At 42.0% G+C, this 24,467-nt stretch overlaps 1 protein-coding gene across 2 annotated transcripts; it reads right to left on the reverse strand.

The window, feature by feature from the left end:
• Positions 1–6,499: 6,499 nt before the first annotated feature.
• On the reverse strand, positions 6,500–23,071 carry etnk2 (ethanolamine kinase 2). Of its 2 annotated transcripts, XM_049022578.1 has the most exons (9): positions 22,969–23,071; positions 21,972–22,373; positions 18,631–18,890; positions 15,718–15,858; positions 15,036–15,178; positions 14,862–14,945; positions 14,585–14,745; positions 14,066–14,139; positions 6,500–8,605 (listed from the first exon to the last, which is right to left on the reverse strand). In XM_049022578.1, the coding sequence occupies exons 2-9, from the start codon at positions 22,116–22,118 to the stop codon at positions 8,533–8,535; spliced, it is 1,083 nt and encodes a 360-aa protein (XP_048878535.1). In that variant the 5' UTR covers positions 22,119–22,373; positions 22,969–23,071; the 3' UTR covers positions 6,500–8,532. The 2 variants fall into 2 exon arrangements, with proteins under 2 accessions (XP_048878535.1, XP_048878534.1); XM_049022577.1 differs by lacking the exon at positions 22,969–23,071 and having other exon boundaries at positions 21,972–22,888.
• Between the last annotated feature and the right edge of the window lie 1,396 nt (positions 23,072–24,467).

The raw sequence follows: 24,467 nt of genomic DNA on the forward strand, positions 1-24,467 counted from the left end.
GACAGCAGATGTCTTCACTGACGTTTTGAATCACTCTCTGAAAGAGTCAACTGTCCCAGCAAACATGATCCCAGCCAAAGCAGACTGCCTTAATGATTACTGCAAAGATACATTTGCCCCATCTCAATGAAGTGCTTTGAGTGGCTGGTGTTGAAATACTTTAAGGATATCTTACCGGATAGCCTAGACCTACCTTACAATTTGCTTACTACCAACAGGTCACAGGAAATGCCATCTCCACCACTCTGTGTGACCTATAAAATAGAAATTGCTATGCCAGACTGCTGTTTGTGCACTAGAGCTCAGACTACAACATAATCCTTCCATCCCTGCTTGTTGCTAAGCTCCTACATTTGGGGCTTAGCTCCTCATTCTACAACTGGATGCTGGACTCCACAATCAACTTTATTGTCATTCAAACCTCTTGACATGATAAGAACAAAAGATAGTTTCTTAAGTCTCAGAGTGTGCAGCGTGGCTATGGTAACAAGTGATATGTTGCAACATCAAGGCATGTTACCACAGTGCAAAATTTTCAATATTTGGGTGGTGGAGCAGTTTAACAGTCTGACTGCAGTTGGACAGAAGCTGTTTCTCAGTCTGGATGTTTTTGCCTGGATGCAGCGCAGCCTCCATCCCGATGGCAAGGGGATGAATGGTTCATGTGCAGAGTAGGTGGAGTCATGAAGGATGCAGGTGGCTTTTTCCCTGCATCTAGTGGTGTATATATTCCCGATGGGTGGAAAGCTGCACTCGATGGTCCTCTGGGAAGATTTTACCATCCTCTGTAACGCCCCCTTCTCTGCCACAGTGCAGCTGCCATACCACATGATGAGGCAGGAGGTCAGGACAGACACTACCACACATCTGTAAAAGGACCTGAGGGCATCAGCCTCCAGTCCTGCTCTCTTCAGCTTCCTCATGAAATAGAGGTGGTGGTGGGCCTTCTTAATGATAGCCTCAGTGTTGGTGCGCCAGATGAAGGTGTTGGTCAGGTGTACCCCATGACCATGTCCACAGCAGCTCCATCTAGGTAAAGTGGAAGGGGGGCAGTGCCAGTCATGTGGAAATCCGCAACCATCTCCTTGGTCTTCTAGATGTTGAGAATGAGGTTGTTGTCCCTGCACCACCGTATCAGGTCCTTCACCTCCAACCTGTACGCCATCTCGTCCCCAAGGGTGATGAGTCCTACCATTGCTGTGTCATCTGCAAACTTCACCACAAGGTTGTTCTTGTAGTGACCTCTGTTGTAATTAGTCATTAATGTGTACAGCAGTGGGCTGAGCACACAGCCCTGGGGGGAGCCAGTGCTCAGGTGGATAGTGGAGGATATGTTGTAATTAATCCTTACTCTCTGTGGCATGTAGGTCAGGAAATCCATGACCCAGTTACACAGGTATGAGGAGGTACTCAATGCTGCCAGCTTGGTCACAGGCTTTTGTGTAATGATGGTGTTAAATGCAGAGCTTAAGCCCAAAAACAGCAGCCTCACGTAGGAGTCCTTATACTCCAGGTGACAGAGGGCCTGGAGTATCACAGCAGAGATGGGGTCAGCTGTGGACCAGTTTCACCTGTACTCGTACTGGTGAGAGTCTTCAGCCACATTGATGGTCTGAAGTAGGCATCACCAGCCTCTCAAAGCACTTCATGATTATAGGGGTGAGTGCAACCGGGCGGTAATCGTTGAGGCACAAAGCTGCGGAGGTCTTTGGCACAGGGATGATTGTGAATGTCTTGAGGCATGATGGGACTATGGCCTGGGACAGCGAAAAAATGTCCGTCCGGACCTCAGACAACTGGTGTACACAGTCCCTCAGAACCTTGCCTGGAATCCCATCAGGGCCTGAGGCCTTCCTAGGGTTGCCCTTCTGCAGCGTTCTCCTGACCTCCGCTGTTGTTACGCTGATTTCTGGGGGCTCATTGGGGGAAGGGGTGAACCATGTGGTGTTAGAGGCCTCAAAACGAGCGTAGAAGGCACTCAAGGTGTCAGGGAGACCAGACACTGTGCGTCACTCTTCTTGTAGGTAGTGATACCCTTCCACATACTTTGTGGGTCATTTGAATTGAAATGGCCCTGGATCTTGAGAGCATATATGGACTTTGCTCTGCTTATGCCCACCGACAAGTTCCTTCTGGCTGCTCTGAATGCTACTGCATCACCATCCCTAAATGTAGCATCATGGATTCTCAGCAGGGAGTGCACTTCTGTATTCAGTCAAGGTTTTTGGTTCATTTGGATGGTGATGGACTTGTGGTCACATCCTCTATACACTTCCTGATGTAGCTTAGGACTGATCCCAGCAGCCTCTACAGCAGAGGCAGCCAATCTTATTTACAAAGGGCCATTTTGTATGCAGGTTTTCACTGCAACTCCTTAATTAGATTACTAATTAGAGGACTGATTGGCTGAAGAGTGAAGAGCTGACCTACAGGATATCCCAAAAACCTGCACAAACACTGGCCCTTTGCGGATAAGATTGGCCACCCCTGCTCTACAGCATTCCCAGCAGCCTCCAAGTGTCCACCCAAGAAACTAACTGACCACCACTTGGATTCCAATCAGACAGGCCATTCCTCCCAATCACACTTTTCCAGGTTTTGCTGTTATTACCCACGTGAGCGTTAGTCCCTCAGCAGAACAATGGAGTCCCCAGAAGGGATGCCATCCAGCACCCCCTCCAAGGTCTCCAAAAAGGCCAGATACTCTGAACTGGTGTTTGGTGCATACTCACAGAAAGTTAGAGCCCTTCCCCTGACTCAAAGCTGAAGAAAGATAACCCTCTCATTCACCGGGGTGAGCTCCGACATACTGTCATTGAACCATAAGTAGATCCACACCTGCCCGGCACCTCTCACTATGAACAATTCCAGGGTGAAATAGGATCCAGCCCCTCTCCAGGAGTTTGGTTCAAAAGCCCGAGCTGTGCATCAAGGTGAGCCCGACTATATCTAATTGGTATCTCTTTACCTCCCTCACCAGCTCAGGCTCTATGTTCCATGTGCTGAGAACCAATTTTGGTAACTAGAGATTGGTCTCCCGCCTTCAACAGCCACCTGGTGTACACTGCACCTGACCTCCATAGCTCCACCTGATGTGGTGGGCCCGTAGGAGGGTGAACCCACGTTACCCATTCAGGCTATGCCCAGTCGAGCCCCATGGGTGGAGGCCTGTGGCCTGCACTACAAAGCGGGATTACTGGCTTATCGGGGTAACAGATCTTGCTTAAGCTCAAAGCTGCAGGGATTTTAGTAACTGTAGCAGCTTGGATCAAAAACTGGTTAACTGACAGGAAACAGCAAGTAGTTATTAGAGGCACAATGTCACAGTGGGACTGCATTCATAGTGGGGTACCGCAGGGTTCAATTTTAGGACCACTATCATTCCTAATTTACATTAATGATATAGACACCAATGCATATAGTAAACTGGCTAAATTTGCAGACAACACCAAGGTGGGTGGTGTAGCTGATCTAGCAGCGGAAAGGCTACAATGGGATCTGGATTTAATTACCGACTGGGTTGATACACAGTGAGCAGAAATATAAAGTACAGTTAATTTATGGGTTCTATTGAAATAAAGGTAGCTGATTATGAGAAAGACTTCGGTGTATATGTTGATCCTTTCATGTCCCACTCTCGCCAGTGTGGGGAAACAATAAAAAAGGCCAATAGGATGTTGGGTTACATCTCTAAATGTGTGGAGTTTAAGTCAAAGGAGGTGATGCTATGATTATATAATTCCTTACTAAGACCCCACCTAGAATATTGTGTGCAGGTTTGATCACCATACCTTAAGAAGGACATTGCTGCCTTGGAAAAGGTACAACGTAGGGCTACGAAAATGATTCCTGGTCTTAGAAGAATGTCTTATAAGGAGAGGTTGACTGAGCTGAATCTGTTTAGCCTCAAGTAAAGGAGAATAAGGGGGGACATGATCTAGATGCATAAGATTCTAACGGGTCTGGATGCTGTTCAGCCAAATGGCTATTTCAATATTAGTTTAAATACTAGAACTCGTGGCCATAAGTGAAAATTAGCAGGAGAACATTTTAGTGTAGTGCAAGCTAAAACCCTGGGTTCCTTTAAATCAGAGCTAGATAAGATTTTAACAACTCTGAGCTGTTAGTTAAGTTCTCCCCAAACGAGCTTGATGGGCTGAATGGCCTCCTCTCGTTTGTAAATTTCTTATGTTCTTATGACTAATGCAGTGTTCAAGAAGAGCAGATATTCTGGTCTCTTGTCAGATAGGAAGATTGGATCAGCAACTGAGTGGTTTCTGTCCAGAGGGGCATAAATAGCAGAAATTTTGGCATGAAAAAATTGAAGGAAGGCATTATAGGTGTTGGGGAAAGCTCCCGGCGTTTCCACCCCAACTCCACCTTTTATTGAGACAACACACTTTATAGTTTTTACTTGCAAGGGTACCCACACTCTCTGCAATGCAAACTACAGCAGAATGTGTTACAAAGGGTGGTTCCCCTTGACTCCTTTATTTATAGTCAGTGGGAGGCGCAAGAGTCATGCAGAATAGGGAGGTGAGAGAAAGTTCTGGTTTTGCTAAGGTGGGAATGCTATTATTAATATAATCTAAAGTATGAGGCTAGGGAAAAACAAAATAATGTATATACATATTTACATTCATTGCTGATCATACAGGAGTGATAACAGAATGATTAATAACAGTTTCTTCAACCTAACAGTCCCTCCTGTTTATCATGACAGTATGATCAGAAGCATCAGTATTGTACAAGTTGCAAAAGCATTTCCAGTACAACCGTCATTTAGATCACATCATCATCATCCTAACTGTGGAGTACAGAAAACCATCAGGAGTCGTTCCTCCTGTTTATCATAGAAAAACATCTAATTCCGTTACTTCAGGTCCGAGCCCTGCACGGGTGCTTTCGGCTCAGCCATCATTATGAATTACATGTCTTCTTCATCGCTATCGCTGGAAACAGGCTCTGTCTCCATATTCAGAGTAAGGGAGAGAAACATTGTACTGTGCGTCCGAAAAGCGGCATTAAGAGCTTGATTAATAAACATTTTCAAACATGGTATAACATTTATAAAACAACAGAAAAACAAAATAAAAAACAAAACAAAAGGTAGGCACATTTTCATCAGTATGGACCACCATGTTCCTGTAACAAACCAGTCCAGCCAGGAGGACTGCGGTTGACTGTCCATGGTCATCACTTTTTGTAAGTCACGGAGGCGGTCGAGGGCAATTGTCATATTAGGTGAGTGCACATGTCAGGAATGTAAGTGCAGCACGTTTGATTCAGGAGGACACATACTCCTCCTTGTGCAGCTGTCAGTAGGTCTAATGCCATACGATTCTGGATTACCATCTGTCTGGTTATGTCCAATTGTTCGTTTTGTTGTTGATCAATTAGTATCGAACTATTTATGAAAAGACATAGTCTATAATTTAGAGTTTCTACTCGCAGCATGAGCTTTCCGACTCCTGCCCAGGGGAATAGGGACAGCGCAACTTTACTGCCTGTTCCCCACAGTTTATGTTCAGGGGGTAAGTCTGTTCCCCACAAACTGTCATGGGGTTGTATTGATATCGAACGCTTCCTCCTGCTTCTGATGGAAACCTTACTTCCCTGTGCTATCAGGAAGGTGTGATCTGAAACAAAAATAGGAGCGCACACTCCAAACCAGTTCGGTGGTAGGACAAAGTATGCACGAGGTCCGCATAACCAAGCCACTCCGTCCACCCAATAAGTTCCATTACTGGGCCCCAAGAACGAGACAGGAGAGCCGTACATGCTGCTAACGAAGGTCGTGTCACAATTCGTGGTATTGCCTCCGATCCACCTAGTGCCATTATTCTGTTTGTAGCATGTGTAGCATGTAGTATGTGGTTGGGTCTTGATATATTAGTTCAGAAAAGGGGAATGATACATTGGTTTTAGTTACGGTGAAATCCACCCAAAAGTCTTGGAGACATGTGCCGTTTTGGAACCCAGGGTCATCTGGGTATATTAGAACATAAGAACATAAGAACTATACAGACGAGACAGAAGTCTGCTTTTCTTATTTCGCAAGTCATGGAAGTGTAGGGCGGTGTAGGAACTGTGGAATCAGGCATAGTTATTTTAATAAAGACATCCTACAAGGTACACCACGGCCCAAGCTTATAGCGTCTACTATCATGATTTGAGAGGCTAGATGGAGTACCATGTTAAGTTGACAATGGTAACTGAGATGCAGCCTGCATGCAGGGAGACTAGAGAGTGACTATAGTACCCCATTTAACCGTTGGTCCTTATTTTTTAAGAATTTTGACAGAATAAAGCCTTAGTTATTTTAATAAATACGTTTTTTTCCAGTACATGGTTGTTCATACTCGTGTGCACAAACACACACACACATCGGTGGTCAGGGGCTTTAGAGTTTAACTTTAGGTTAGAAAAATTGGCTCAACACTATTAGTTTATATGAGGATGGGGTGTTTGCAACAGTCACAGTCCTAGTAGGCAAGCATAACATGCCAAAAAAACATCTCTTTCATTTATTTCAAAGCAGACACTTTGTGCAAAAGTTGTTTCCTCATTGCCCAAACGGCTACCAGAATTGGATGGTCCTTAAAGACCTTTCATAAGACTTGGAGGCCCTGTCCTGAGGTTTATCAAAGAACAGGTTCTTACACTATAGGAGACTGATGCTGTTTAAGTACTTGATGGGATGACCCCGGCAATGAAATTTGTAACATTTCAAGGTGTATATTTTAAAAGAATGAAGTGCCTGGCCAGTAAGAGAGGCATGGTATCGGATGGTGGAATGTCGAACAGGTTTGTTATTAACAAGGATTAGAGGAGGCAGAACTATGTTTTGGCTCTGCTCTCTCGATTATCTGAGTTCTGTACAGACATATTCAAAGCCATTGAGCAGGACATCAACCAATTCTGGTGGCCTATGAAGTACCTAAATGATTCCATAAAGAACTGGCCAACTAAAATGCAGAGGTTAATTTTTTCTTCATAGTGGGCACTACAAACAGAGGAAGCATCAAGTGAAAATAACAGTTAATTACTTCAGCCAGGTGAGGCTAGTCTCCAGATGCTATGCTTATTTCAGTGGCCAATTAATCTAGTTCCTACACAAGTGTTTTATCACAGTGGTCTGACCAGGGCTTACATGAGTATAAATGAAGTACATGATAAAGGATATTCTTACACACACACACACACAGTGGACAAAAAACCTTAGCAATGAAAAATAAGGAAAAACAGTCAGAGGTACCTTGAGTTCCTAACCATATAGTCGAGTTCATGGTGATAAATGAAGAAAATTAACGCATCCCAAGAAGGGTGTCCTGCAACTGGGATATGATTAGTGATGAGCTTTTGATTTTGCATTATCAGTCAACTTGTGATTTTATTTACACGGCCCACAACATGTTTATATTACATTATTCAACCAACAAGCGGCCTGTGAAGGGACAAGCTTGAGCAGAGCTCAAGCTGGACTTGACAAAATAACAGTAAAGTAATTCACCAGCCAGAGAACTGAGGACATGACATGTGTTAATTGCAAATGAAATTTAGTTTAATAAACAAAAAAGTGTATTAAATAAATAAGTGGAATTTCCACTGCAGTTAGAGTGTACATTAGTCATTTTAACCCCCCCCCAAAAAAAAATAAATAAAAAAAATAATTCAAAATCATTCACAGATAGCAAACTGGTAAAGACATCAGATATGCAGTTGCACATTTTGAATTAATATTTCCCCCAAAAGTAATGTGCTTGTCATTATGGTGAAAGTAAGTGGTAGGTATACTCGTGGGTGGAAATTTGTTTCTGATCATACATTTCTAAAATACAGTACAGATGTCCAATTGCTGTGACTAAGAAAGTAAGGATGCTGTACGGAGTTTCTAGAGGACATTTTACTGGAGATGCACAAACTTCTTATGCATGACTTTTCAAAAAACTGGTGTGACCTCAGCTTCTACAACGAGCTCCTTTACTTAAGAAACAAATAACACATAATTACAAAGCGCAAAGCTACAATTGGATTGGGGGCATCATTCCACTCTTTCTTCTTTCAAGATTGCTCTAAAATCTGAAAATCCTCCAAGGAGAATTACCAAATGACAAGTCTCTCTTCTTACAGCAAAGCCCACAGGACATCAAGAGAAGCTAATTGCTGAAGACCAACTTTAGATTGATTTTGAGAATTTTGACTAACTTGCCTTTATCTGTAAATGTGGGAATTTTCAACACTGCATACCTATTTAACATGGGAAGAGAAAAGAACTGAACAACAATCTCTTCTCAGTAGGTAACCAAGCAGGGGTTTACTAAGAAAAATGAGTATGCTTAGGTGGACAAACTTGATTAAAGAAACACCCCAACCACATTGCTCCTCCCAGTTATTCCTCCTCAGTTACCACACTAATAATCTGTTACTTCATCCATACTTCCCTTAAAAACATTACCCTCATAGTGGCCCTATCCATATCCTCTTCTTAGAGAAAATGGATCTGCTACCACTGTCAGACATCCTTGCTTTTTATTCCGGAATTTTCAGAGCCATGACTTCTGGCTTGATCTTGAAGTACTGGTTAAACCGCAATGCTGCATACCTGCATGACAGGGCAAATGAAGACATAAGTGTGATTTAATGATTTATAACCATTTTCCCCAAATAGATAGCCAAAAATCATAATAGTGTTAAGATCAAACACCACAAAACTAGATAAAATACTTTTAAATCCTTTAACTGTATTACATGCAACGCACACAAACAATTTGCGGTACCACTTTTACAATAAGGTTCCCTATTGTCACTTATAAATGGAAGTAACTCATTAATAAAAAAAGGGTGTATTTTAAACTTCTTTATAATTGTCTATTACAGATTTACATGGTGATACAACCTAATTAATAACCTGATTAGTCTTACTGTAAAGTGGTACTTGATTTGTATGGTGATATATTTTTTTTGCTCAATTGTTTTGTTTTTCATTTTATTCTCTGTAAATCCTGCCCTGGATCATTTAAATGCTTTTATTACATAAATAAATTGTAATATATTGAAACTAACTACCTCAGAAGCAAAGCAGAATGGCTAAATGACGTTTTAGACAATGAGGTTTTATAATGAGTCTTTCTTGAAATCAACATTGATATGTCAATTAGTCAGTGAGAATGATCCACACTTATCTAACGACAAATCCATATACAATTTCTGCTTTGGCTTTCCCCTTTAATCAAAACAACTTTGTAAATAAGAAAATATGTAACCAATACATAAGGTGTAAATGTTACAATTATTAGTATCAGGGACTGATAGTTTAGAATACATTGCTGATAAAAAAATGCAATCAATTGCCTAGCCCAGACAAACTTATATGCTACACCGTAGTCTGTGATGTATAATTCTAAACCAATTACCAGTCAATGCCACCCAAACCCACACATTGACACCATCATGTGTAAAATGGTTACCAATTAGGCAAGTATTCTTGTCACTGAGTTTCACTGACCTATTGTCTGTATGAAACAATGTGCACTAAAACACAGGACAAATAATACCCATTGTTAATGGTTCAAAATTTTGTCTTTTAGGTGTTTTCACACTTAAGTTCTGGAACTTGGTCCCTGTTTACAAGTTCCTGAGCCACCTCAACTGGAGACTATTATAGTTTCCAGCCACTTTCGTATGTCGCTTTCACACCGCACGACAGGAACTGTGAACTTTTATAGAAAATAAGCATGGGAGATACAAAAAGCTTGTGGGTTAAACTTCATACGTATATAAATTCATATGACATTACACTGCTACCCCAAAAAACATGATGATGATGAACAAATCATTTTGTTGTTTGTTAGTTACTGGGGTAATCATTCGCAATCAAAATGGGACACGGTCACATTGACAACATTTTAGTTATACAACATGTTTATAATTCTTATTAAATCTGTCCAGCAGATCGAGCTTTATATATACATATATATATAAGTGCTACCAAGTTTCACCGTTGGCACTGGCTATATTAGACCAAAGTGTAACCGTTAGTGTTCGAACAAAAAGTACCTGAAGAAAGAACTAAAAAAGAACTGCCTCCAAGGAACTGCAATCAGATAAAGTTCCTATGTGTCATGCCCGGCTCGTACGATCCTCGTGTGTGCCACACCCCCCTGATTATCCACATGTGCTTCCCCGATCGTACCCAGCTTTTCCTTGTTATTTCGCCGTCTTTTCTTTATCAGTCCATGTCTTGCCCTGCCTGGTTGCCCATCATTGATGTTTGTCGATGTCCGTACCAGCCTTCTGTCTTGCCCCTTTAATAAATCCCCAGTTTCCCCCGATTTTCGCCTCCTTGCCTGCTTCCTGCCCGCTTGCCTGCCTGTCACTCACCGCGATCCTGACAGAATGACAGACATACCAAAGAGAAGAAATCAGAGGAGAAGGAGGACACCGGAGGCGCCGATGATCAGCCTGGGAGCCTGCTATCTCACCGCGGCTTTGCTCCCGGCTGAGAATGAGGAGGAACCCCTCCTGATCCGGGAAGTGCTGAGGTTCACCTCGGAGGACACCACCGCTGCTAAGCTGCTTGCATGGGCAGCTCCCCCCTCCCTGGGAGCGTGCCCCATTGCCACGGAGCTACCGCCGCCCCTCGAGCGGTATTTTTACCGGTCAGCCTGACTAGCCAACAAGGGGGACAGCGTGGTGAGAGACTCCATCCCATGGGTGCCCCGGACTCATAAAGGGGCCATGCCCGTCTTGCCTGCACAGGTTCTACCAGTCCCGCCGCCTGCAGCAGCTATGCCCGAGGCGCTGCCTCCGCCTGCTACAGCTGCTACGCATGAGGCGCTGCCCCGCCTCTGCCTGCTGCAGGCGCTGCGCCCCAGCTGGAGGGCCCGGCTATGCTGGCCATCGCCGATCGGGTCTTCACCCTCCAGGGACCTTACTGGTGGGTGATGGAGGAACCGGCTATGCAGGACTCCCCGGAGGTGGACCAGCTCACCGCACAGCTGCGGTGTAGCTTTGCCGTGTTCTCTCCCGCCTCATCTCAAGGCGACTGGGAGAGGATATCAGAGGACCTGAGGAGGCTGCTCCTGTTAAGGAGAGCGCAGCCGCCTCCGCCTCCTGCCGCTACGCCCGAGCAACCGCCTCCGGCCGCTATGCTCGAGCAGCCGCCTCCGCCTGCAACTCCGCAGCCCGAGCAACCGCCTGCGCCACCTGCTGCAGCTCAGCCCGAGGCGCTTCCTCTGCCTCCATCTGTGACTGTACGCCCTCTAGCTCTGGTCCCTGAGGAGGCCCTAGAGAGCCCGATCACCGCTCTTCCCTCTGTTGAGGTAGAAGAGCTTGAGTGGGACCCCTCGGGGACCTCCTTGCTGTCTCCTCCACCCAGGCGAGATCGACCCCAGCCTAGACCCCGCATGTCAGTGTCCCGGAAGGGGAGAGGACACAGGCGCGGGGTTAGGGTTCCACCCACCCTGCCCCCTGGCTCGCCCTCGCTCGCCTTGACTAGGGCTCGGGGGGCACCTACGGGTCCTGGGGCTCCAGGTCGGCGGTCACCTGCAGGTCCCCCTCCAAAGCCTCGTCGCCCTACCTCGGTCCTGCCTCCGACTCCTTGTCGGTCGCCTGCTGGTTCCCCTACTCCGGCGCGTCGGTGGACATTCCCTGGGCCTGCTATGGCTTCGCCTTCGCCTGCTACGGCTCCCCCTCCCTCCTTGCCTTCCCCGGTTTTCCCTTCAGCCCCCTCTCACCTTCCCGGGTGCCCTCGCCGACTTCCTCCTCGTCGCCTGTGTCTGTCCCTCGCCCTACCTCTGCCCCTCTGAGATCCCCTCCTGCTCTGGCCTCCCGGCCGCCTGCGGCCCCTTTGGCTGCTACCCATCGCCCGCTGGGGCTTCCTTATGCTCCCCTTTTCCCCCCGACCTTTTCTCCCTGTTCTCCCGTCTCTGTCCCTCCTCTGTTTGCTCCTCGTCCCTTTGTTCCTCCTCCATTCACTCCTGGCCCTTTTGTTCCACCTGTTCCCTCAGTGTTTCCCTTCCTCATCTGTCTGTTCACGTTCCCTGTCCTATGTAAGATCCTGTCCCACTTCCTGTTCCTGTTTCAGTTTTGTTCCCGATGCCCTGTTAATGGTCCTGTTCTTGTTTTCTGGGCCCTGTATCCCTGGTCTTGTCTATCGCGTCCCCTGAAGCGCGCCCGGAGTGCGCGCCTTTGGGGGGGGGTTCTGTCATGCCCGGCTCGTACGTTCCTCGTGTGTGCCACGCCCCCCTGATAATTCATGTGTGCTACCCCAATCGTACCCAGCTGTTCTTTGTTATTTCACCCTGTCTTTTCTTTATCAGTCCATGTCTTGCCCTGCCTGGTTGTCCGTCATTGAAGTTAGTACCAGCCTTCTGTCTTGCCACTTTAAGAAATCCCCAGTTTCCCCCCATTTTCTCCTCCTTGCCTGCTTCCTGCCCGCTTGCCTGCCCGTCACTCACCGCGATCCTGACACTGTGGTGTGAACACAAGAAAAACTCCTAGTTTTCCTCCTAGGTTTCTCTAGTTCTTGGAAAAACGTCCTGTGGTGTGAAAGCACCCAAAGATTTGCGTTTCACAATCTATCTGGAAACGAATTCAGTGTTAGCCAGCTGAGGGCGAAATATTCTTGGTTGCTTTTGTCTTTGCGCCCTTGTCCATCTGTTCCTCTCTTGCAGAAGTACATGCATTTCAACTTAAGATAGTATGAACACATTACTTCCTTTGAACCTATGTTTTAACTATTTTTAACTGAACAATTATTTTTTGTATTTTTTTTTTACTGATTCACATACTAGGCATGTTGACACTTGAATCTAGCCTAATGGTAGTATATTTGTATATACTAATACATTTCAGTATAATTATATAATTATTCACATGCATGCTGGACTGAAGCATTTATTTCTAGGTGTATAATAAATGCAAAAAGCTCTGCTTTCTTAAAAAAATGCAATATTGCATTTGGCTATATAGAGGTATTTGACTTAATACAGCTCACCAGAGCACGTAGCTGGAAATGTTCTTAGAAGCACTTACGTCACTGATAGAATGTGCATAAGGGTGATTTATATGAGACACACCCATATTATGATGTATCTCCACCTATAGTGCACGTCTGATTTGAGTATGTGTAAATTCCAGGTTTGAGCTGATGGTAGAATGCATGTAAAGCCTAGTTTGTACTTCACTTTTCCTCGTATACTTTCGGCCTGCTTACAATTATGGGCACAGAAGTCTGTGCTGATTCTACATTTGGCAGTGGATGCAAATGGCTGCGGTCGGGGACCTGTTTCAGAAAGCAGGATTTTCTTGCTTAGTTGAATAACTTGTCTGATGTAAGATAAATGTGAGTAAAGGAAGATAAAGTCTATTTAAACTGAAAATCCAACTAAATCCAACAAGCTAAGTAAGAAATCCTTTTTAAATCAGGAGAGGACAGATGCATCGCAAGAAACACAAATACAAGTAGTCTAGTGAAACAGGTAAACCTTTTTGAAAGTGATTAGTTTAGGCTTGGGTGGTATAAAAGTAATATAGCAAATCATGGCATTTTGAAATCCTTCAGACAATAATAGCCAGAACCTGACCGGCAGCTTGGTTTCATCACAAAGATTTTAAAATGCCGGAATAGCGCTGCTTTTGACAATACTGCTTATTGTGATATAATGTCTGGACAGAACAAAAAAAATAGATAAGTGGGTAACTCTGCACCTCCTTATACATCTGATAACTGTTACAGCAAGTATTCTTCCTCTATGTTTTCTTGGTTTACCTCTGACCATCACTCACTCCTGCACTGCCCAAAAGCACATGTGGAAAAGTCAAGTATGAACTGGCCTTAAATGAAAGAAGCTCATGTAGTAGTTCTGAGTAAACCAGCATGTTCTTTCTTTTTAATGATGAACCAAAGAGTTGCCTTTGACTCAGGGAATACAATGTTTATTGCTGCCACTAAACAATGTCACTACAATTTTGGTGCCATTTTCCTTAAGTCTCAAAGATCCAGATCTTCATCCATACAGTGTTTGCAAATACAGTTAAACACAGACGGCAAGACCCTTACCCAAGGAAGTCAAAATCAATAGTGGAATACTTGGCCTGGATGATAGCCCAAAATCCCCAAAAGAAATGAGATGCCTGCAAGGAGAGAATAAAACAAAAAACAATTAAATTAAATTTTTCAGTTGCCTTCACTCTGTTACTGAAAAGAAAAATGGGACACACTAGCCCTGTAATATTTTTCTATTTTCTCTTTGCCAAAGTATTTCTGAAAAGTAATTAATACCAAATACCAATTGTTTCCTTCAATTCCTTGAACAATCTTGCAAAACCACTTATGATATATGATGTTTTATCCCTAGTCCATTCTGATGTTAATAGCAACTTGATAAAAAAACAGTAGATATAAACAGTCAACTTAAAACATAGACAGGTGGTAAGAATGACAGTGATATATGAAATCTGTATATATAGAAGACAGATCACACAAAAATTTACATGACATTGAAAAAGCATATGAGATGCCCTAATGAATGATCACTAAAAAGTGCTATTAGATCTTTATTGGCATTCATGCACTCACCAAGGCAAATTTGTTAACTTGGACAAAGAGTGTTTCCAGCTCACAGTCAGTCACTGCCTCCCGCTTCTTGGTAAAGTGCTTATAGGCCAGCAGGTAAGTGTTCAGCCACTCCAGCTGCATTTCCCTGTTGGGGTACAGGCCATAATCCAGCTCGCTCATACCTGACACGGGGAAGACATCCACATATTGCATGTGGCCAGTTGCATTTTGACTGAATATAAAAATTCATAGTATTCATAATATAAAATATTCCTATCTGTAGTTTATTTTCACATACCTGCAAACTCATTGAAATGGTTCCCAATGTCAAATGCCTGATAGTTGTAACTTGAGTATTCATAGTCTATAAACCTAACATGGCCTTAAAGGAAAAAAAGCAATCACTATCACCTCGGTGGCACAATTATACAGTAGTATGAAAACAAGAGAGATTAAAGATGAATTTGCTTACCTTCCTTAGAATTATGAATTATATTTTTGCACAGTAGGTCATTGTGACAGAGAACAACAGGGGATCCCAACTGAGAAAGGTGCTCTTTCATCCAGGCCATTTCCTGTTCCAGTACAGCTTTATCTGGCAATTCCTGTTTAATTCTACATGACACAGAAAAAATATATAATTTAAGCTTTAAGTGGCACAAATAAAAAATGTCATTAGAATGCTGTCACATCTGTTTTCCCAAAAATGTTGGGAGTCTTGAACTCTCTCTGCATGTTCAACAGTTTCAAAGGGGGCTCTAGGTCTACCCAAGTGTTGCTTTACACTAGCTGAAACCATCTGGAAAATTTACTAATCAATCAATATATAAAATCATTCCAAGCTTTACATTACAAGGGTATAAGGGGAAAATCTTTTTTGTTTAGCTAAACTTTAGTTATTTTCCAACAGAAACAAATCTCTCTTCTATAGTGTTATAAATTTTGTGCTCTGTATGAATTTAATACCTGCAGAATCCCCTGTGCAAAAGAACCCGTTGCGGTTTTGAGCACAGAGGACACTGAAATGACTAATGCTGCATATGACCAAATACACTTTACATTTTAAGTATTATTAAGATATATCTTCAGATTTGATGACATTTTGAAAGTGCAGCTGAAAAACTGGAAACATTTTGGCACATAATAATAGTTACCTGGTGTTTGAAGTGTGCTCTATGAACTCGGTAGCCACGAGGGAGAAATACTTGCGCATCTTTATCCATAGGTTAGGTTTCGGGATGCAGCCATTGTGGGCATGAATGGCATGGATGCGAGCCATCTCTGCCGCAATCAGCCTATCAAAAGGTAAAGGAGGTACGGAATTCTTAACCCCTACCTCACCTGTAATGTATCATTACCCAACATATCAGCTGAATCATCATCCTAAAGGAGCACACTTTCTTAGTCATGACCCAGGTTCACCTCTTTCTTGGGCTCAGTGAAAACACGCTGGGCTACAACAAGTGATGTCCCAAGCATTGTCAAAGATCAGAATCAGGGCCAATCCAGGATTTTTTTTAATTGATCAGTATAAGCTACCGAAACCCAATCCAAAGCTGGATCTATTTACTTTGCCATATTTGCATAATTTACATCAGTTGCGCAGATGGGCTGCAAGAGCCTGATTGGGAGGTATTTTCTGCAAAAAACATAAAAAAAAAATGAAATTCATAAAATGAAAATACAATCTCCACTTTGCCATTTAGTTTTCAATGCACAAAAATCCTGCCAAAATGAATGCATGACACAGCAATCGCACACGCTGATTGAATAAGCCACATTTCCAAATGGAACGTAGAGTTCTTATTCATCTTGGGTAAGGCAAATGGTACCGGACCGTGGAGCATTTTGTGCCGGGCAGCGGCGAACGGATAACAGAGGCCGTTTTATTTTGGAAAAAACTTCCATTTGTGGCTCAAAAGTGGCGATAAGGCAACGCACTTGGTGATTACAGTAAAATACCCATATAGTGGACTTGTTTATAATGGAATATCATCTATAACGGACGAGGTCCGCTGGTCCCAGCCGTGCGCTTTTAAGAACATGCAGCAAAAGCATCGGGTATAGTGGACTTGCATATAATGGAATTTCGCTTATAACGAAGAAACAATTTGGTCCCCAGGGCAACTTTTAGCTGTAGTTTTGTTCGGCTATAACGAACAAGCAGACTCTGTCTACAAGGCACGTGGCGTGCCAGTGATATCCAGCGCAGATACGTAGTCGGGATTATTAATAGTCACGTATCTGGTCAGGTAAAGTTGGATTACTACATGTACAATATAATAATCTACATCACAAGTGTGTCTGCTGGGGTGTGACATGAGTAAATGGTGTCCTGTAGTTGTGTTCTGAGCATATAGCAACTCTGGATATAATGGGCTGTTTTGCCAGGTCCCTTGAAGTCTGTTATAATTGTATTTTACTGAAGTTACATATTGGGCACCTCATTATCTTTCTTACATGTTTCCGCTCACAACCCAACCAGGCTAGTAAGAGGGAAACAAGCTCAGGGCTTTCACTAATTCAGCGAGATGATGAGTTGTATTTTTACGCACTTTGTTTTTTGTTGTTTGTATACCGGTCTGTGAAAATACTGTTTTACATTAAATTGGTTCATGGTGCAAAAAAGTTGGAAATCATTACATGTCTCCGCACGTCTCTTAACACGCCCTCCTCTTCCTCCGACCCCCGGTCCGCAGACATGTTAACGGAATAAAACTGATCCGTGGTGGCAAAAAGGTTGGGGACCTCTGTTATTGGCTACCTAGCTTGAGACATGGCAGTCCGGACCAGGCTAATTTCAGTGATTCCTTACAATGGCATACCTGCATAACTGTGTGCTACAGTTTAAAAATTCGATTCATGTTTTATTTCACATTTTCAAAATGTCTTAACTATAAACTGTGTAGCATGTGCCACTGCGAACCCTCCCCTCTAAGGAAGCTGGGAATAACTTGAGCCATAAAATAAGACGCTATGATTAAGAAGCTAAATGAGTAGCTAACTAAGCCCACATGTGACTTTAGTTTGGATAACATGGGCGACCTTGCGTAAGGAACACCAGGACAACGGAATTGGCAAAACCACAAATGCAACAGTGATCCATAGCTCTGCCCACTACCCCGTTCCAATTAACATATTTCCATGCTGTGAATTGGAAAATGAAAAGACAAAAAGGTTTTTCATATTTATTTTTTTATTTTTCACATCTAACTCATACATGAGTGGAAAATTAAAACACAAATGGTGTTATTTCAATTTAATTTTCATTTTGGCAGGATTTGTTGTCCATAGAATTTGAAAACTAAACGGCAAAGTGGAGACTGCATTTTCATTTAATTGCTTTAATTTTATTTTTTTTGTTGCTGAAAATACCTCCCATAGCCCGAGGCACATGGCTGGAAACTACAAACTATCGAGATGTAAGTCATGTGGAAATTCATTAAACTGGAAAGTCAAAGTAGCCAATCAGCTACCTGCAATGTTTGTTGCTACCTCCTCTCGAAAGGATGACATTGCAGAGTGTTGTTTCATACAACAAATCTAATGAAATACTTGCAGAAACATCATAGGGAAGAATATTGTGAAATCGCAAGGCTTACTCAGATGAAGGTACTGACACTATATGTGAATGTATGTTTTAAATATTTATAATATGGAATCAGTACTCTGAGTCGGCATATATAAATATTGAATAGATCGGACTGGATCAAGGCACCAGAAAAGTAGATTGGGACATCCCTAGTTACAACCACCTCACACACATTATTAATAATACTATTTTAGTTTCCAGGGCTACGTATCAAATATGCATGGAGTGCATAGCTTTTTTTTTTTTTAATGAAAATTATTTTTGGTCATATGTGTAAGAAGTGGAAAATTGAAAACTATACACCCCATGCTTCCATAATGCTATAACATTCACAAAAAGATAAAAAGAGAAAAAAAACTGTAAAAAGTCAGCTGCATATCAGGATTTAACAATGTCAAAGAGTTTATTTTACGATGTAATCCTCCTCTTCAAAAGTCAAGAAGTTTAATGGTATCCCTGTACCATGCCATCTTACCGGAGTAGCACAGGGTCCCTCACATCCTGCGTCCCCAGTGCATCTCCCTCCATGAATTCATAACAAATGCCATTCTGGAAAGTGCAGTAAAGGCGGGGAGCACAGCCATTGGCATGAAGCACCTGAAAACTCTTCAGTTCATGGTCTCTGTCCACTATAAGCTCAGTCTTGTTGCCATAGACCCGTACGAGGACCATGTCCTCTGGGGATTCTTCCAAGAAGCAGCCAACAAGTTTATTGGTGGTCCCATCGGTAAAGAGCTGGAAAACAATAGTAGTCTGGGCGTAATTGCGCAAAACACAAATCTGCATCAAAAATGCCATCAGAACAATACCAGGGAGCTGCAAAGCGTGACAATCACAGTTTACACATGGTCTTGCACTAGGGGGAATACTGTCTTAAGACCAGTGTTTCAATTAAAATTCAATTCAATTCTGACAGCCTTCAAGCGATAGCTTCTTGCCTGCTTCCCCATCCAGCACATCTTATGACCAGCATGAAGAGTTTCAGTCCCTTCATCCTCACATTTAGCTGATGTGTAAACTACTTCTCCCCTTCCCCCCTCACCCGTGCCCTCATCCTTCACTACCAAACTGGCTCATCAGTCGATGAGACTACGACTCTGCATCAAAGATAGCTGTCAGCAGCAAATGGCTAGCCCAAAAAAAGTATTGCTTCACCCTGCCTGTTCATCCTCTAAGAACATGATGAAGGACTTTGTTGCTGTGAACAATAAGCTGTACTTAACATCAGGAAGACAAAGAAGATCCACTGTGCTGGTAAGGCCCTCTGTCCAATAATTATACAGGGAGAAAATGGAGAGGTGGTGCCTATCTACAAATACCTAGAAGTGGATCTCAATAATAAACTGGACTGAGCAAACACCACAAAAGCACTCTATAAGAACGGACAGGTCAGGTTACTTTCTGAGGAGGCTCAGGTATACTAATATGTGTAACAGACTTGCCTAGCCATATTTTACCACTTATTGGTAGCGAGTGCCATTTTCCTAGATATTTAGGAGATTTTATCAGCAGATTAAATTCAAAAAAGGGCAAAACTATATCCACTATAAGCTCAGTCTTGTTGCCATAGACCCGTACGAGGACCATGTCCTCTGGGGATTCTTCCAAGAAGTAGCCAACAAGTTTATTGGTGGTCCCATCGGTCCCACCTGTTCTTAATAAAATCTTACCAATATATTGTGTTTCAATCAGCTAATGGTTATATAAACAAACTGATCATTAACAAAAATGCCTCAAGTTTTCTTCAAAAGGCACTGAAATAGGTGGTTAGTTAACACAAAATTCCAGGCATACAAAAGCCTGCTGTTCCTTATAAACACCCCCCCCCCCCAAAAAAAAAAAATACATTAGCAATATAACAATAACAATAACTTTATTTTAACTGAAATCTGAGACTTCCTCCAAATGGGACAATAACCCCCATATACTCAAACCAAGAAATTATTTCATGTAAGGAACACAAATATTTTCATGCCAAGAATGCAAAAATGAGGCAGTTACCATGTAGGCTGTTCCACGAACCCAGCCTCAATTAGACAATACCTTCTTTGTTGGCTTTTTATTTATAATTTTAATACCATAACTGAACAAATACAATATGGTTTTACACATTTATTCAGAAAAGTAGATGCTACATGTAATCTTTGACCAATGGTTTGATTATGTATTAAAAACAATTATTCAATTATTAACAATTATTCAAGTACAGTATTCTCAAGATGACAATAAATATAATATTTTCCTTCATCATTTAAATTATATGGAAAAAATGTTGGAAAAAGATTCAACAACAGATATTTTTCAACCGAGTTAGTATGTTTCACCATTTATGACTTCTAGAATCAAGGCTGAAACAGAGAGGGATGGGAATGTGACCTTCCAACAGAAACTATTTTGGAAAGGTACTATCTAAGCTTGGCATTTACAGTAGCTTTTTCCTTTACTCAATCACAACTTCTTGAGTTGTGATGTAACAGACTCTCCCTGTCTCTCACGTAGGTAACTTTAATCCTGCTGAAATACAGATAGTTATATTGTAATATGACACAGAGCTCCAATGAAGACTGGCAGTGTTCTGCAACAGTGGCTCAGCCCCAATTTACAGCTCAGGAGTCCCGGAAGCTGATCAAGCAAAAACTCCAAACACTAACTTGACAGACAAAAGCAGTACTGTTTATACATACAATTGCCACTTTGAGAAACCTGAGCTATTTTCAGCTGTACTACAAAATTCATACTTATTATTCATTTAATGATTGCTCATGTAAATTTAAAACTACCGAGCTAAGTCTTTGCAAAACTAGTGTTAGAGTTAGAGTTATAGGGAAGTGAATAATAATGAGAAAATAGAAATGAATAATAGAAAATAACAAAAGTGTACATTTGAGGGAGTTTACACTTAAAAGGTCAGAATAATATATTAGGCTACTTGTTAACCACTTTCAGTAATCACTGAAATTGCATCTCACAATAGACAAATTGTACCTGGCTAGGTCAGCCTAGAATACAATATAATTTTTTTTCCCCAAGTAAAGCACAGGTTCAGGACAGGGCATGTTCATATTTTTAGCCAAATTAACCGACTGCAGATATCATTCTACAAGTAACACAAGTAGGACATTCAATATGCAGTGAAGTAATGTGATAATTTGGTACACGCTAATGAAACTGGTTAGGGTAAAGAAATAGCCAAATACGTGAATAAATAATCTAATAATTCAAGACGAAAATAGTGAAGAATAAAAACATAAATTATTTACAGTAGTTATCACATGCATTTGAAAAAATGCGCCGAACCGATAAAAAAAACACACACATTTTGAAAAATAAATTTTTTGCTTTAGGGTGTAATTCAAACACGTTTGCTTACTTATGCGAATAGACTTTCGGGAATAATTCGGTGAACTATACGTATCACCTCTGAACCCTAACATCACATCGCTACCATCTAGGTTCTGACGTAGATGCTGCCGAAAGGCAAGGCATCTGTAAGAAAATATTTTTTCAATTTAACTGCATTTTGCTTGGTGGGCAACGTAAAAAACAATATTTATATTGACATTACAGACAAGTACAAATAAAGGAAACAAAATGCTATAATAAAGGCACTCTTCGTGGTTTCCATAACTTACACAGGACGGCTGGCGCGGATATTAACTATGTTTCAGAGGATAGTATTCAAATACATCTGAGGATAAATAAATTGCATTACTTTAGCCGGGCTGAAAATTAGATGAATGCATTAGAAACGACAAGCCGGCTTCGAGTGTCGGCATACTGACGCATTAGTGTGAAGCCACAAAATTATGAGCCTACCTTGGTTCTGACGAAACAGATGTCCCATGATGGTCGAAGCTGCTGAATCAATTTCATTGCTCCATCTATAACGTTATGCTCATCAACAAAAACTGGGATTTTTCTGATTGCCGGCGAACCAACAGGCACGTGGATCTCAGTTTCCATACTGCGGTTTCTCCTCGTCTTTGTATTTCTCTAAACTGTGCTCCGCTGTGGAATGCAAGAGACGAGGCGGGTGTAGTTATAACATCACTTTAACGAGAGGGAATGAGTGTGAGGGAATCTTTCAGTCGGGTGCTTATTATTCTCGGTTATAACCGGCAAACATAGGTTGGCGAATGCAACCAAGTCCTATGGGGGCTTGTCGTACGTCTTCTTCCTGCTTGGCACCACCCTCATCGAATCACCCGACAGCCAGTTCTGTAGACGACAGGGATGGTAAACGCCCCCTTCTCTAGTCTCGGGTTGAGAAATGGCGAGATATTTTCCATCCAGTGCTGAGACACTGGCTCCCTCTTTTTCCAGTCTTTGGTTTCATGTTAAAAGCCGCAGGCGAATGCAACTTCGATCTGATTCTAAGAGTGCAAACTGTCACTTTTCATTACTTTACAGATAGAAAAAGGTAGAGCTGATGCAATACAAAAACTACTCAGATTGTGCAAAACATTAAAGTGAAATAAGGTGCATAAAACACCTATTAAAATCATCAAGCATTATCAACAGCTAATAGGCTAACCCAACCCACTACAAATGCGCATGCGGAAAGTCCTTATTTAACACCGTGGCGTGTAGTGCTATACTGCGCATGCGATGTTTTAGCACAGGGTGTAGTGCAAACCGAAAATATGTCTTTTACTGATTAGCTGGATATTAGGATATTCTATCAAGGTTAATATAAGAAAAGTCTTATTCCAATATTCCGCAATATTACATGGTACTGATAATTTACGCTTCTGACCTAGCCTACTCCGCCACAGCAGTCTAACTCCAAAGCCTTGTAACAAAGAAGTCCCACCTGGCGGAAACAAAATCCTGCAAAATAGTTCCGCCATTTTGTCTGATTTCGATTCTTTGGCGAGCTCCCCACACTATGGGAGGTATTTTCTGCAAAAAATAAAAAGAAAATATAATCTCCACTTTGCCAGAGGCAGAACTTCATTTCGATATTTCATTTCTCCGATTTGTGTGACCTAGAAGTTATTGAGTATTGCACTTAATAAGTATGCATGCAGATGTTGTACGTATTTGAAATCAACACAATGGCATATACGTTAATTTAATCAAAGTCTTGTTTAACTCTGGCAAGACATGAGTGCAGTGATTTCCACCACATTACAGCAGATGGGTATCCAGGCTTGCTCTGAAATGAGCGTTAGGAGATTCTGTGTTCAGCATGAATTGCAGCGAAAAAGACACGTATCAGACACAGAACTAGAGAGAGTTGAGATATATGAGGTAAGATTTCATTTAGGTTTTCACATTTTATTCATTTGTAATTTATTTATTTATTTTCCCCACAATATCTTTATTTGAATTTTTTGCAGCGATAAGTGATGCACCCTTAAACATTCCTGCGATATGTCACACCACAAAAATTTGCTGCCTTATTACAATTAAAGCAAAACTAAACAAAGTCACATAAAGAGCATCAACCAACATGCTTCTCCTGCTTTTTAAATTGTTAGATCCTATTAAATTGTAGGTGGGGCGCTGAACTAGTTCAGGTGGAGTTTGTTGTCGCTATGGGGTGTCTATAAGAACACTTAGGACAGGGCACGACAGTAGTGATGGGAATTCCGGCTCTTTTAAGAGAGCCGGGTCTTTCGGCTCCCAAGTGGCTCTTCAGATTTGTTTGGTGCTTAAATGAATTTATTACCAAAAATAATGTAAAATTATTAGTGAAATGAATTACTAACATACAATTTTTACTAACACACAATATTCCTGCGGTCACCCATTTTGTCGCGCGCGACTCCTTCCCTCCTGTTTCTCTGTGCGCAGTGTTGCCAATTATTTTCAATGGAAAGTAGCTAAAGTCTGCTCGAAAAGTCGCCAAATGTCGCTAGATGACGTCGTGCGTATATTTGCATATTGACGTAATCACGTCGTATTTGCATTCTTCGTGTTTTCCCTAATCCTTCCTCACGTGTCCAATATAAAACTGTTATCAATTGCGTTACATATTTTCTGCCAGACAACACAACGGAACTTAACCAGCAGTTACATCCTCTGCAATGAAATAATAAGAAAAAAATAATAAATAAGAAAAAATAAGAAGAAACGGTCAAATTAAATAGTTTTATTTCAAGCAAAGGAGAAGCAGGTAAGTGATTGGTCCGTGGCAACACCGTTTACACATGCGCAGCTCATTCACATCTATGTCAGCGAGAAGGGTCCAGCTGCAGACGACTGTAAAGTGGAGCTCCACAGGAAATATGTCACCTCCACAGGAAACACGTGATCTTTAAGAACGCAAAGTGGGGCTAATCTTTACGACGTAAATTGGATCTCCAC

This window comes from Brienomyrus brachyistius, chromosome 8 (assembly GCF_023856365.1).
Source record: "Brienomyrus brachyistius isolate T26 chromosome 8, BBRACH_0.4, whole genome shotgun sequence".
Lineage (NCBI taxonomy): Eukaryota > Metazoa > Chordata > Actinopteri > Osteoglossiformes > Mormyridae > Brienomyrus > Brienomyrus brachyistius.

What these genes read in the sequence shown, in the direction of transcription:
- etnk2 (XM_049022578.1), bottom strand. Translation starts at nt 22,118, where the DNA reads ATGGAAACTGAGATCCACGTGCCTGTTGGTTCGCCGGCAATCAGAAAA. An exon ending in AATTCATAATTCTAAGGAAG is followed by an intron (nt 14,946 to 15,035) that starts GTAAGCAAATTC and finishes TTTTCCTTTAAG; the next exon opens with GCCATGTTAGGTTTATAGAC. An exon ending in CCATTTCAATGAGTTTGCAG is followed by an intron (nt 14,746 to 14,861) that starts GTATGTGAAAAT and finishes TCCCCGTGTCAG; the next exon opens with GTATGAGCGAGCTGGATTAT.